We start from the raw sequence: 12,601 nt of genomic DNA, 5'->3' as shown, positions 1-12,601 counted from the left end.
TAATATATGAGTATATATAATAATAATATACATAATTTCCCACGATATTGTAATTTATAAGTATTTTTTTTTTTTATTTCAATGTTGGACGTTTAAAATCTGTGCTCCTTATAAGAATCAAACATGTTAATGTGAAACTGTTGTCTTTCTGGACAGTTTGGACCATAAAGATGACTGCAAATGATAATTGAACCCCCAACGTCCAGTCTTCAAGGCAGTGTCCATCTGAGCTAGCTGTGTTTATTAGTTTGTCTGAAGAAGCAAACACATGTATAAGAAAACTCTTCTCTCTGCTTATTTGAGTTGATTATTTTGGATTTTTTACCTGAAAAAACAATAAGCAGTGAACCCAGAACCTCCAGTGTTCTAGGCAGCGTTTTATCCCTGTGGGCCATTTGATCTGGGAGAATTTAGTTTAATTTGGTAACCTAACTAATATGTTGCTCTGCACTCATCTTGGGAAGAATAGAGAAGCAGGATGACATGGAGTAGAAGACAAAGTCATAGTATTTCAGAAAAAGACAGTTTAGTATGTAGAACATTTGAGAAAAAAGTACAAGGTCAGGTTTAATGACAATTCTAAAAAGTGAGAACATCTGTGGTGTTATACTGAGCTGTGTATGAAAGCTGTCAAAAAAGACAATTAAAAAATAACAAAATCATTCTTGTGACTATTTTTTTAAACACTTTAAATAAACCGGTGTAGAAACCAAAAGGCATGACTTAATCCACACCAAAAGAGACAAATAATTGACAAAAAAACTAGGAAGTGAAGACAAAACTAAGTGCAAATAACAGACAACTATCACTAAGACAACTTTATTTTTCTCAAACACATATTCAGAGTTTAAAGCCTTGATTCAAGTGTGCACGTTGACCTTTCTGTATGCATTCATGCCTTGAACTTCCAAATGTACATATATATATTTAACATATTCATACATTTAAACCCCTTTACATTTTAATTCATACTTTTTTTTGCTGCCAAGACTCCTGAGTTTCCCTGCTGAATAAAGGCTATTTATCTTTCTGTGTAGTTCTCAGTTTCTGTCCTCAGCTTGCAGGCAGGACGGCAGACACAAAGACAGGCGGTATCTTCGGACGGATCGTTCTGTGGCAGCTTTGAGTCCGCCACAGTTGGGACTCGCTACGCCTGAGTCAAGTGGAGTCGTCACATCAGAGCCATCATCCCTCCTGGTGCTGGTGTGTGCTGGGAGGCGGATCTGCTGCCACTGTTCCCGCATTTCCTCATCCTGTGCATGGCTGATGCTCCTCTGTGATTGGCCGGTTTCTGCTTCCGACTGTTGGACGGAGGTCGCCAGCAGCCAGTGGGTCTGATGATGCAGCGGAGAGGAGCTCTCAGAGGTAGAGCTACAAAAGAGAATTTATTACAGTTAAAGATGACATCATATGCTCATTTTCTGCCTTCTTTCAGTGACTTTATCCAACACCTAAACAGAGGAAGTGTTGAGCTTGCACACAAAACATAATTTGTCACCTACTTAAACTAACCTGTTGAAGGATGTCTGGAGAGGAGAGGAGGATGAAGAGGAAGATGGCCTTGTGTGTTTCTGTGGGCTCACCATCGTCACGTAGTCGTCCTGAGGCAGCGCAGACAAACTGTGGCTCAACTGAGGAGACATCACCATGTAGCCCAACCCCTGCTGACCCGACTCCCAGTCCTCCTCCTCTGTCAACCTAGGAGGCGTTTGGCTGACTCTCTCCCTCTCTTTGCTCAGCGGGAGATGTTGGTCCATCTTCATCTCCATGTAGCCGCCAGTCCTCGACTCGGAGCCCTGGTGAGGGTCTGTTTCGTGGGGTTTGAGGGGCTCCGGGGGACATTTACACGGGCTTTCAGGGTTTCTGGCACGAGAAGCGAGTGGTCTCACACCCGCTGGCTTGTCTCGGTGCTTGGGTCGGCAGCCTTTGGCGGCCAGAAGGGTTTGAAGCTGGTGGTTGGAGGTGGGAGAGCGGCTGAAGTCAGGCAGAGCTCGCAGCGCTCTGACTGTCTCTCGGACCACCTCGTGGATGTGCTGGGCTACTGCTGAGCTCCCTGCACAGAACACACATCAACAGGTTATTTTTATCGATTATATTCTATACTGTAACTTCCTTTTTGTATTTGTCAGTCGAATTATCCTCTTATTGTTGCTGCTGCTCAAACGACTGAATTTTCCTACGGGTCTCCATTAAGGTTTCTTTTATTCCTTAATTACCTTGCTCTCTTGCTTCCATCCAGATCTCTCCAGGACCGTTGGGCGCCGACCTGCCCAGCTCCAGGAAGAAGGAACCGTCCAAGTGGCCAAAGCGGCGAACACTCAGCAGAGGAATAGTGACAGACGGCAAGTCGCTGCCTGCAGCCGCTCTGGCCAGGATGAGCGACGAAGCTGTGAGGCAGAGACAACTCTCCCCTGCCAGGGACTTGGTACAACCCAAACCCCGGGGCTTCACCGCGACGGGCCAAACCTTTGATGGAAGTAAAGGAAGATCCAGAGATTCTTTTTATTAATATTGCTCTACTGCAAACAGGAAGATAATACACCTTAGGGTAATAATGATTTAAAACATTGAAGATCTGGACCTCTTTGAAGAAAGCAGCAGGGGGCAGAGTGCAGTACCCATCATCATCTTCATCAAAGTCTTCCCTGTGTTCTTCATCCTTACGCTCCTCCTCCATCAGTTTCTTGATGGCCAGGTACCACTCCTCCTGCTCCCCCTGCTCCTCCACCACAAGCACCATGGTTTGGTTTTTGGCGTACAGCGCCACCGCGAGGCCTTTCCCGGAACTGCCACTGCGGCTCACACCGACACAGCACCTCAGGTAGATCACCCTGAGAAATAGGAATTCATAGGGTGTTAGCAGAGGTGGGAGAAGTACTTAGATCTTGTACTTCAGTAAAAGTAGAAGTACCAGAGTGTAGGAATACTACAAGTCCTGCATTTAAACTGTTACTCAAGTAAATGAAGGATGAATGGGTACAGTGCATTTCCAGAGACTGTGTAATTGTGTGTCTTTTTTCTGTATGCATAAGGGTTTTTCGAGTGATTACCTTCCTTGTAGTATACAGATGCAGCATGCTTGTTTTGTTTTTCTCTTATTTTTGTTCTTGAAGTTACTTTTGCTTACCCTTGTTTGCTAGAGCCGAACAGACTTCCAGCAGTCTTCTCCACTGCTGTGAACTTCTCCTGGCTCTGGTACCACTCGAGGCGGCTCGGCCCAATGTGGCTTCCTGCTCTCAGGATAAAATACCTCCTGTGTTTGCGCTCCAGCTTCCCCAGGTATCCTCTCTTCACCACATCGCTCTGCGGCCCTGCGGAGGCCAGGAGGGCGCCGGCCAGAGGGGCCAGAGAGCTGGAGGTGCAGAAGAGTTCCTCGAAGAAAGGAGGCGCAGGACTCGACTGCGTCTCCACGTACTGGTGCCGGGAATCCTGCTCCATTTGGCGGTCGTTCATCCAGGAAAGCCGCAGAAGGGATTCAGATGGCAGCCATGTTTGTTTGGAGCTGAGAGATGTCAGAGAGGAGCAGGAAGTATGGAGAGATCTGTCCTCTGCAAATTCATTCACCTCAAGCTGAACACCTGAAAACAGAGGGAAATAAAGGAGAACATACATATTAGTTTAAAAACACAGCTCATAAGGATATTAATAATTTCATTGTAGGTATTGTTAAATGGTTAGCTAGTGTTTACAAGAGCAATTGAAATATTACCAAATGTAGGTTAATTCATGAAGTGTTTTTCAATTCTGAAGCATTTAACTGTACTATTACAGCTTTAAAGAACAATAAAAGGTTTATTTCTTCAGCAATACTAAAATAACTTAAAATAAACTTAAATATCCCTGAGATTCATGGATAGAGATTTTGTCAAACACACTTTATTGTAATTTACTTCTGAGCATGTCAATTTATACTGATCATATAGAAATTGTCCAAAACAATCTAAGTTGGTATATCAACTGGCTACACAACAATGCTCGAAAAATAGATTGTTACACTTTTCGAACATTGTTTAACTATCAAAAATTTGATTTCACCAATTTTGTCTACTTTATAGCATCAACAAAAAACATGTAGTATCTTTGGGGGTTGAATCTTCTATACATTTCTGGCCTTTAACCGATGTTTAATCGTAAAAAAAAAATGAACCAGAATGAGGGGTTAGGTAAACAAGGGAAACTACCACAGGCTAACTGGTTATTAGCCTTTGAAGATATATCCAATCGTATTTACATTGAATACCCGTCTTTAGCCACACAAAGTAATGTTATATCGTTATTAGACGTTACCAGAAACTGCAGAAATCACTGAAATGTTTGGTCTCTGAGCACGAGCTGCGTTAGCGCGCGGCTCGGTGGCCACCTGTTCCAATCAGTGTGGCGTTCAGGAGCTCCTCTTAAAACCGAACTCTCAAATGAAGATTAGTTTAATGATTTAATGTCACCAACATAATTAGTTATTTGAAAAGTAATAAGGATATCTGTGTTTTATACGTATCTCAATGTGTAGACAATATTATGATTTAGTTCTCTTGATTTAATAGGGGTTTGTGAGTAACTCTGTATTTTCCAGTGAACTTTATAATTCTGGTTAAATGGCAGGGTGGATATGGATTGTTTTTGTTTGGTTTATCTTGTGTATTTTGTGGCTCGGTTAAAACATGTATTTGGGCTCTACCTCCATCTAATTATTAATTATAAGTTAGAATTTGAAAGAGGACATATTGTGTTTATTTTCATGTTCATAAAAGTATTGTGTGCCTCTACTGTGACATGTTTCGCGCTTAAATGTTCAAAAAGCTCTTTTTGGAAAACAATTTGGAAACATCCGAGTAATTACCCCAAACATCGGTACAGCATCATCTAATTAGCTCAGTTTTTGCTTAAGGGCCCTTTCTCATTTCATCAAATCCCCCTCCTCGACTCCTCGGTCCTCCGGTAGTGACCCGGAAATGAATTTTAGCGCGCCATGTTGAAGGACATCTAATTTCTCTAAATGCACTTCGAGGACCGAGGATCGAGCGTAGAGGAGGCTCTCTGGAGGAGCTATAACCGAGGATACACTGATGGGTCCTCCACGGCTCCTTCGCGTATGCATTTCCGGGAACAGAGATGTTTCAAAGAGTCGTGACGCACGGCCGGACTTATCTCAGCCAATCACAGCTCTGCATGCATCCCCTGGATATTATTTTAGAAACTGCTTTCATCGTGACGCGATGTTTACAGTGAGAACAGCTGTGAGGTCCATGCAGAAAGCAGAGCAGTGTGTAATATATATATCACTCAGTATAACAGGCCTACTCTCTTTATTTGCTTTAGTTTAGTAGATATCTACAAACAAAGAGTCCATATTTTTCTAAAACCATTCAGTGCTTCACATAATAAAATACACAACGGCTGCAGCCTGATTATGTGTAGGTGTGTGTGGTAGGCCTACAGTGCGTAGATGCAGCGGACAGACAGGTCTCAGTTGCTTTGGTGTCCTCTGCTTACTTGTAATACTTGTAAATAAAACTTTTGGCCCGTAATTTATTTTCCTCATTGTAGCGACCAGAGAGGGGAGAGGGGAGGGGGGATATATCCAGTCTCTGATAGTGTTACGTTATTATGAGTGCTTTGTTTGATTCTGAAATTGTATATATATGTATATAAATATATACATATATATATATATATATATGTGTGTGTGTGTGTGTGTGTGTGTGTGTCCGCATCTGTAGCCTGTTATTGTCTCATTATACCGCACTGTGAATGAATCAAAGTAAATATATAAGTGGTCATGAACACATCTGTCCATCAGACAGAGGGCTGCTGTGCCTCCTGTCATCATTAATGGACGTCTCTTTAAAATGACCGCTCAGAGGAGAGGAGTTCTCATTTCTCTAACCGCCTGCTGCTTCCCCTCCTCTCTCCTCGGTTCCCCTCCTCGGCTCCTCCGCTCGCATCTCCTGTGGGCGGTACTAATACCTCATTCACACCAACGCAACTCCGGTTCAAGCTCCGTGCTAGAGCTTTTCAGGTTCAGAACCAGTTCTTCGGTTTAGCTCTGGCTCTCTTCACACCGCCCATAGTCCGACTGGTAATGCGTCGTTGCGTCATCGTTTGCGTCATGACGTAACCGTTTGCGTGCCTGCTTCATAAAGCCAAACCGTGTGGATGAAATCAGTTGCATTCATTTCTTATGGCTCTATCTGCAGCTTTTCCGGAGTCATTTCTGTGGTTTAGTTATATTCTTATAAAAAAGTGTACTCGTGTCAATAAAGCTTTTTTTAAAACACAACTGCTTCCGAGGTCGGTCTTATTTCTTAAGGTGGACTGAACCATGAGTGTGGAGTAACGTTGTATCTTTCATTTAAATGAACTGTAACCTTCACCCAGGTATTTAACAGATGTTCTCAAATGAACACGTGAAGTAAAGTTTAATATTTATAGTTTTATAGATTTATAATGAGTTATAATGAGGTGATCAACGTGAATGCTCAGGTTCCACCTTAACACGCAGACAAGTTGCTTCACCATGAGCAGAAACCTTTATATATACAGTCTATGGCAGAAACACTTAAACTCTTGTTAAGTTTCTCCATCGTTGTGTACAAACTGGATAAAACGCGGGATTTTTGTTGTTGTTCAGGAGGTGATCTGTCTCTGCCCCCGCCTCGACGTAAGCGTGACGTATGCGGTGCTTTTGCTCTGGCCGGATAATTTTTTGGTGCTTGAAACGAACCGGATTCCGGAGCTAAGAGGCTGCTCCGCTGCGGTGTGAAGAGGAAAACCCGGTGCTTTTCAAGCTCCAGCTCCGAACCGGCCCTGAAACACCGTTGGTGTGAATGAGGTATAAGTCTCGAGGATAGGAGTCGAGCATAGGAGTCGAGGAGGGGAGTTAGAGAAATGAGAAAGGGCCAAGGTGTCGCTCTTGGTTTACAATCCTGCATGTTAAACCTTTCAAGTATTTTGTTCACATATTTCTTCAGTGACATCTTTACACATGAATCAGTTTGATCAAAATCAATGCCAAGGAAATGTTTTAGTTTCCCCAAGTCTTTCATCCTGAATTTAGCTGTGAGCATCTCTTTAACAACTGTCAATGCATTGCTATCACTAGCTGCAATGATTATGTCATCAGCCCATATTATCATTATCACTTTCCAGTTTTCATTTTCTTTTGTGTAAACACAATGGTCAACAGGGTTCTATAGGAACTCATTTTCACTCAGATACTCATGCAGCATGTTGTTCTGACTGTTTAAGCCCATATAGTGACTTTTCTAGCTTGTACACCAACTTTTCACCTTTACTGGATTTGACCTCAAACCCTTCTGGCTGTTCCATGTCTATCTCAGTCTATTGGTGCATGTAGGTAAGCAGTTTTAACATCCATTTGGTGTAAAATCAGATTTTCCTGTGCTGCTTTCACTCTGATACTGGTGAGGTTAGCGGTAGGTGAAAGTGTCTCATCATAGTTTTCACCCCTCTTCTGACTGTATGCCTTGGCTACATATCGTGCCTTGTACCTTTCGGACCCATCAACATTGGTTTTGATATCATACACCCATTTACCCCCCACTGCTCTCTCACCTTGAGGTAAGTTGGTCATTTTCTTTTTGTGATTGCATTTCCTCATCCATTGCAATAACCCATTGTTTTGACTCAGATGAAGTTACAGCTTCCCTAAATGTTAAAGGGATATTGCACATTAATCTGTAACAATAGTCAATATTTGCCAGTAGCTGATCCTCACTTTCCTTACCACATACACTGGCACATAAGTAAGCTGGCTTCTTCCTCACTCTTGAAGGATAACGCCTAAGCTCACTGTTGTTGTCGTCTTCTGTCTCTGTTACCACAGGTATAGATACTGGACTAACGTTAGTATCCCGCTTGATTTTGCCAGATTTCTTCTGTACCTCAAAGTCGTCATCAGAGACGGTTTCTGTTTGTGTTTCTCTTTCTGAATTGGTCTTGGTCACAAACTTCACAAGTCTAGATTTTTGCACTTTTCCACTGTGAGGGAAATAGACCATGTAGGCCGGACTATTTTTGTCATATCCAACAAAAATTCCCTTTTCACACCTTGAGTCCAGTTTATTTTTGTCTTGCTTAAAGGCATAGCAAACTGACCCAAACGTGTGCATTCTGGACAGGTTAGGTCAGTATGTAGTGTCTCTACTGTGACATGTCTCCATGCTTTAATGTTCAAAAAGCTCTTCATTTTTTCTCATACTGCCTGTGCTGCAGCACCTCTTTTCACTCTCTGTCTGAAACCAGGTTAGCTGGTCGGCTTTGGTGTGATTGGTCAACCTGCTTAGAGATGTCCCGCCACTTAGCCTATGTGTTGAAACCTGTGCTGCAAATTAAACAAAATAACAAAATAAGTTGGATGGTAACAGACAAAGGAAGTGGTGTCTGACATTATGGTTACAGCACTTCCTGGGTGGAACAGGTTTTGCATATTTCAACATTAGTAACTTGTCCTAGTGGACACAGTCACTGTCAGAGCAGGGCGAGTGTAAGACAACCTCTGGAAACTCTTCACTCTCTTTCAGGATGTCTCTCCTCCGGGGTGTCCTCTCTCAGGTCCTCAGCTGGACGGGCCTATGGCAGCTGATGGTTCTGGTCGGTGCCGGTCTGGGAGCTGTGGTCTCAGTTTGGACCGTGAAGCTGTTGGTGCGTCACGCCTGGTTCACACACAGACTCTCCTGCTTCAGCAAGCCACATGCACACTCCTGGCTGTTGGGCCACCTGGGCAAGGTAAGATTCAAACTGTAAAAACACAGGTAGAACAATGCTGGAAGAAGTGTTCACATCCTTTACTTATAGGACATATGCTCATTTTCAGGTTCATATTTGTATTTTGTGCCTCTATGGGAGTGACATGTTAAACGTTGTGTCATTATTGTAATTCTTGGCAATCGTGAAACAAGATAACGAAATGTAGATTTCTCAGCATGATACAGGATGTTGCGACATATTTCATTACAAATCTCTATGGGGGGAGAATTCAGTTAAGTGTGCAAACCGACCATTAAACTCTGAGGTTTTCATTTAGAAAAGCTATACTTATGGTGCATTATAATGTTTGTTTAAAGTGTTATTGTGTGTGCTTCAGATGCAGAGCACAGAGGAAGGCCTCCTGCAGGTGGATGAATTGGTGCAGATGTACACACACTCCTGCAGCTGGTTCATCGGCCCTTTCTATCACCTGGTCAGACTCTTCCACCCGGACTACATCAAACCTCTGCTAATGGCACCTGGTACTGTATAATTACTGGAAACATTTTCACACTGGAAGAAGTGTTGGCCAGCTAACCAATCAGAGCAGACTGGGCTCTGGTTTCAGACAGAGGGTGAACAGAGGTGCTGCAGCAAAGGCAGTATGAGAAAAATTAAGAGCTTTTTGAACATTAAAGCATGGAGACAGTCGCAGTGGAGGCACAAAATACAAATATGAACTTGAGAATTAGCAGACTATTTCCTCTTTAATCTTCTTTTCTCTTTCCATTACATCCAGCCAGCATCACAGTGAAAGACGAGCTATTCTATGGACATCTGCGTCCGTGGCTTGGTGAGTCAAACGTCTCTCTGATATCAAAATACTTTAAATGAGCTGATAACACTTCCTGTGTTTATAGATATTGAGTATACGGTAAAGTACTACAAGTTGTTCAGGTTCCCTCATCTAACTTTCTCCATCTACCTTCCTAAACAAAGAAGATTCTGATCTAAAAAATAACAAAAACAAGATTTTAATCTGTTATTGGGCTTCACTTTAGTGGATCAATTGATCACCTAAACACAATCTTTAAATGTACCTGTACATCTAATTTATCTAGTGCCTTCTATCTTTATATTTAATTATACCAAAGTGAGACGACACTGACTGTGTATGTATTATTTACTCTCATCCTCACCTCCGAACATTTCCCCTTCACACCCCAGGACAGAGTCTGTTGCTGATAAACGGAGAGGAGTGGTCTCGCAGGCGGCGGCTGCTGACCCCGGCTTTTCATTTTGATATCCTGAAGAATTACATCAACAAGTTTAACACCTCCACCAACACCATGCATGTAAGACACACACACATGCTGTATACACACTTTAGTATATGCCTGCTACTAAAATCCATATCCCAATAAATGAATAATACAAATAAATGAATACAAATATAAATAAACATACAGAAATACAAATATAATAGATCAATTAAAAAAGTAAACAAATAAAGTAGAATCTGATCTAATAATCAAAAGAATCTGTCTTTCAGGATAAGTGGCACAAACTGTTGGCAAAAGGCACGAATCATGTAGAAATGTTTGACCACGTCACTCTGATGACACTCGACAGTTTACTGAAATGTGCCTTCAGTTACAACAGCAACTGTCAGCGGTGAGGACACACTCTTTTTGTTCACGAGTATAATCTTCTTCCATAGTTCTTCTATTTTAATTGTATATCTTTCACTAGGTCTTCCTCTGAGTACGTGACAGCCATAGTGGAGCTGAGTGACCTGATCATAGATCGTCGCACAAAGATTTTGCACCACTGGGATTTTATTTACTGGAAGACTCAGCAGGGGAAACAATTCAAAAAGGCCTTAAGCATCGTGCACAGGTACAGCAGCTACACGGGTGTGACCTCATGACCTTCATGTGTTCAAAACCAACACTAATCGTTTTGTTGTTTTTTTATACATCTGAACAGGTTTACCATGGAGGTGGTTCAGAAGCGTCGAGCCCTGATCAGGCAGCAGAAGAAGACAGGAGCATATTTCACCGCAGCACCACAGAAGAAGAAAGATTTTGTGGACATCATACTGCTGTCAAAGGTAGGAGAGAAGAAGAAATAAGAATCAGATCAAATATTCTGTTTATATATCATCTGTATAATTCTAAATTATTGGTCTGTGATTCCTTACAAACAATCAAACAATTCTGTCTATCCACAGGATGAGCACGGACGAGGCCTCACAGATGAGGAGATTCAGGCGGATGCAAACACCTTCATGTTTGCAGGTGAGAAGCAACTTTATTTACTTAGTAACACAAGTACATTCACTTTAATGTTCTTATCATACAATTGATTTCTTTGAGACTTTAAAAGTGGATTGAAAAGTGTCCTTCTGTTTCCACAGGTCACGACACAACAGCCAGTGCGATTAGCTGGACGCTGTATAATTTAGCGCACCACGAAGACCATCAGGAGAACTGCAGACAGGAAGTGATGGATCTGATGCAAGGACGAGAAACACATGCAATACAGTGGTCAGAAAATACACAGAAATGCTTAATAGGAGATGGAAATGCGGTTGAAAGTGTGTTATATTAAGGCAGGAATCAATATATTTAAATGTGGATGTCTTTATCTAAAGGGAGGATCTGGCCAACCTCCCCTTCACCACCATGTGCATCAGAGAGTCTCTGCGACTGCACTCTCCTGTGCTGGCTGTAACCAGGAAGTACACCAAGGACATGGACCTGCCCGGCAACCGCACCGTACCCAAGGGTGAGAGAAAGAGCTTTTTATATAGATTTAAAGTACAATAAGCTTCTTTTAGGGGCAAAAACACCACAAAGTCACACAGAAAGAGACAGATATAACCACATGTTCTTAAAGTATTTGTTTCTTTGTGTTGGTCTCCCCAAGGTGCCATCTCTCTGGTCAGTATTTACGGGACGCACCACAACCCTGCTGTCTGGACAAACCCACACGTAAGAAATAACCCTAACCTTTCACGTCACTTTAACTCTGTCCTCTCTGACCTGTGTTATGTTCTTTCATAGGAGTTTGATCCTCTGCGTTTTGAGCCTGCCAACACAGAGGGCCGGTCTTCTCATGCTTTCATCCCCTTCTCCTCGGGCCCCAGGTACTGCGTCCTCAATGCTGCAAGGTAAATGAGATCTAAACGATTATAGCTGTTTAAGAGTCTATACTGTATGTGTTCACAGGAACTGCATTGGTCAGAAATTTGCCCTGGCAGAGCTGCGAGTCGTCGTGGCGTTGACCCTGCTCAAGTTTCGTCTGACCCCGGGATCTGACCCTGAAATGGGGAGCAGTTCAGGGGGAGTCCGCCGTCTCCCCCAACTCGTGCTACGTGCAGAGGGAGGATTGTGGCTGCAGCTGGAGACGATAGACATGGAGGAGCTGCAGGATGAATGAATCCTGTCACTGTGTTGTTACTACATGCATTCTGAGCTTTGTTTTCGACACTTAAAAAAGGAATGTAGTGTACATTTAGATAGCATTTTTGTGAATGGTCACCGTGCAGCTCCAGAAAAGCTGTAACTAAATGTAACTCAAGTTAATTTTGCTATTACTTTGCCTGTTTCCACTATGTTAGCTAAATGCAATGTTATGTAATAAAAATGTATTGATATATGAACAAATAGTATTTTTAATATAATGATAAAAGTGCTTCTGAAGTGGAGAATTATTGCTCAATACATTTAGCCAACTCCCCAAATGTTCCACTTAAAATAGCCTGTACTTGTTCTGGGTGCAGTAACAACATCAGGCCACTAGATGGCATTAGACTGTTTTTAGTTTTGTTTTTGTAATTTTGGGGGTATTTTTAATACTTTTACAGAAGTAAATAACTATATAAGTTATC

The 12,601-nt window shown here is 42.3% G+C and overlaps 2 protein-coding genes across 6 annotated transcripts; one reads left to right on the top strand and one right to left on the bottom strand.

Moving 5' to 3' along the window:
* Positions 1 to 615: 615 nt before the first annotated feature.
* LOC117546616 (insulin receptor substrate 2-B-like) lies at positions 616 to 8,632 on the bottom strand. 3 transcript variants are annotated; one of them, XM_034216908.1, is made up of 6 exons: positions 8,514 to 8,632; positions 3,128 to 3,578; positions 2,582 to 2,831; positions 2,217 to 2,466; positions 1,513 to 2,053; positions 616 to 1,371 (listed from the first exon to the last, which is right to left on the bottom strand). In XM_034216908.1, exons 2-6 carry the CDS (start codon positions 3,451 to 3,453, stop codon positions 1,041 to 1,043), a joined length of 1,698 nt encoding a protein of 565 aa, XP_034072799.1. In that variant the 5' UTR covers positions 3,454 to 3,578; positions 8,514 to 8,632; the 3' UTR covers positions 616 to 1,040. The 3 variants fall into 3 exon arrangements, with proteins under 3 accessions (XP_034072799.1, XP_034072798.1, XP_034072797.1); XM_034216907.1 differs by lacking the exon at positions 8,514 to 8,632 and adding an exon at positions 4,838 to 4,952; XM_034216906.1 differs by lacking the exon at positions 8,514 to 8,632 and adding an exon at positions 4,288 to 4,388.
* On the top strand, positions 6,810 to 12,373 carry LOC117546619 (cytochrome P450 4F3). Of its 3 annotated transcripts, none has more exons than XM_034216911.1 (14): positions 6,810 to 6,829; positions 8,541 to 8,745; positions 9,104 to 9,248; positions 9,506 to 9,559; positions 9,934 to 10,061; positions 10,259 to 10,380; positions 10,459 to 10,605; positions 10,696 to 10,819; positions 10,940 to 11,006; positions 11,126 to 11,255; positions 11,363 to 11,496; positions 11,638 to 11,702; positions 11,775 to 11,857; positions 11,940 to 12,373. In XM_034216911.1, the coding sequence occupies exons 1-14, from the start codon at positions 6,825 to 6,827 to the stop codon at positions 12,148 to 12,150; spliced, it is 1,620 nt and encodes a 539-aa protein (XP_034072802.1). In that variant the 5' UTR covers positions 6,810 to 6,824; the 3' UTR covers positions 12,151 to 12,373. The 3 variants fall into 3 exon arrangements, with proteins under 3 accessions (XP_034072802.1, XP_034072805.1, XP_034072803.1); XM_034216914.1 differs by lacking the exon at positions 6,810 to 6,829 and adding an exon at positions 6,926 to 7,354; XM_034216912.1 differs by lacking the exon at positions 6,810 to 6,829 and adding an exon at positions 7,440 to 7,578.
* Positions 12,374 to 12,601: the final 228 nt, after the last annotated feature.

Source organism: Gymnodraco acuticeps, unplaced genomic scaffold (genome assembly GCF_902827175.1).
Source record: "Gymnodraco acuticeps unplaced genomic scaffold, fGymAcu1.1, whole genome shotgun sequence".
NCBI lineage: Eukaryota > Metazoa > Chordata > Actinopteri > Perciformes > Bathydraconidae > Gymnodraco > Gymnodraco acuticeps.
The sequence above is the reverse complement of the archived record's forward strand: the minus strand, read 5'-3'. Positions and strand labels throughout refer to the sequence as shown.

Coding starts and splice junctions, on each gene's coding strand:
- LOC117546619 (XM_034216911.1), top strand. Junction 9,560..9,933: donor ACATCTGCGTCCGTGGCTTG/GTGAGTCAAACG, acceptor TTCACACCCCAG/GACAGAGTCTGTTGCTGATA. Junction 11,703..11,774: donor CTGTCTGGACAAACCCACAC/GTAAGAAATAAC, acceptor GTTCTTTCATAG/GAGTTTGATCCTCTGCGTTT.
- LOC117546616 (XM_034216908.1), bottom strand. CDS start 3,453: ATGAACGACCGCCAAATGGAGCAGGATTCCCGGCACCAGTACGTGGAG. Junction 2,832..3,127: donor TTCGGCTCTAGCAAACAAGG/GTAAGCAAAAGT, acceptor CCTATTTCTCAG/GGTGATCTACCTGAGGTGCT. Junction 2,054..2,216: donor GATGGAAGCAAGAGAGCAAG/GTAATTAAGGAA, acceptor TGTTCTGTGCAG/GGAGCTCAGCAGTAGCCCAG.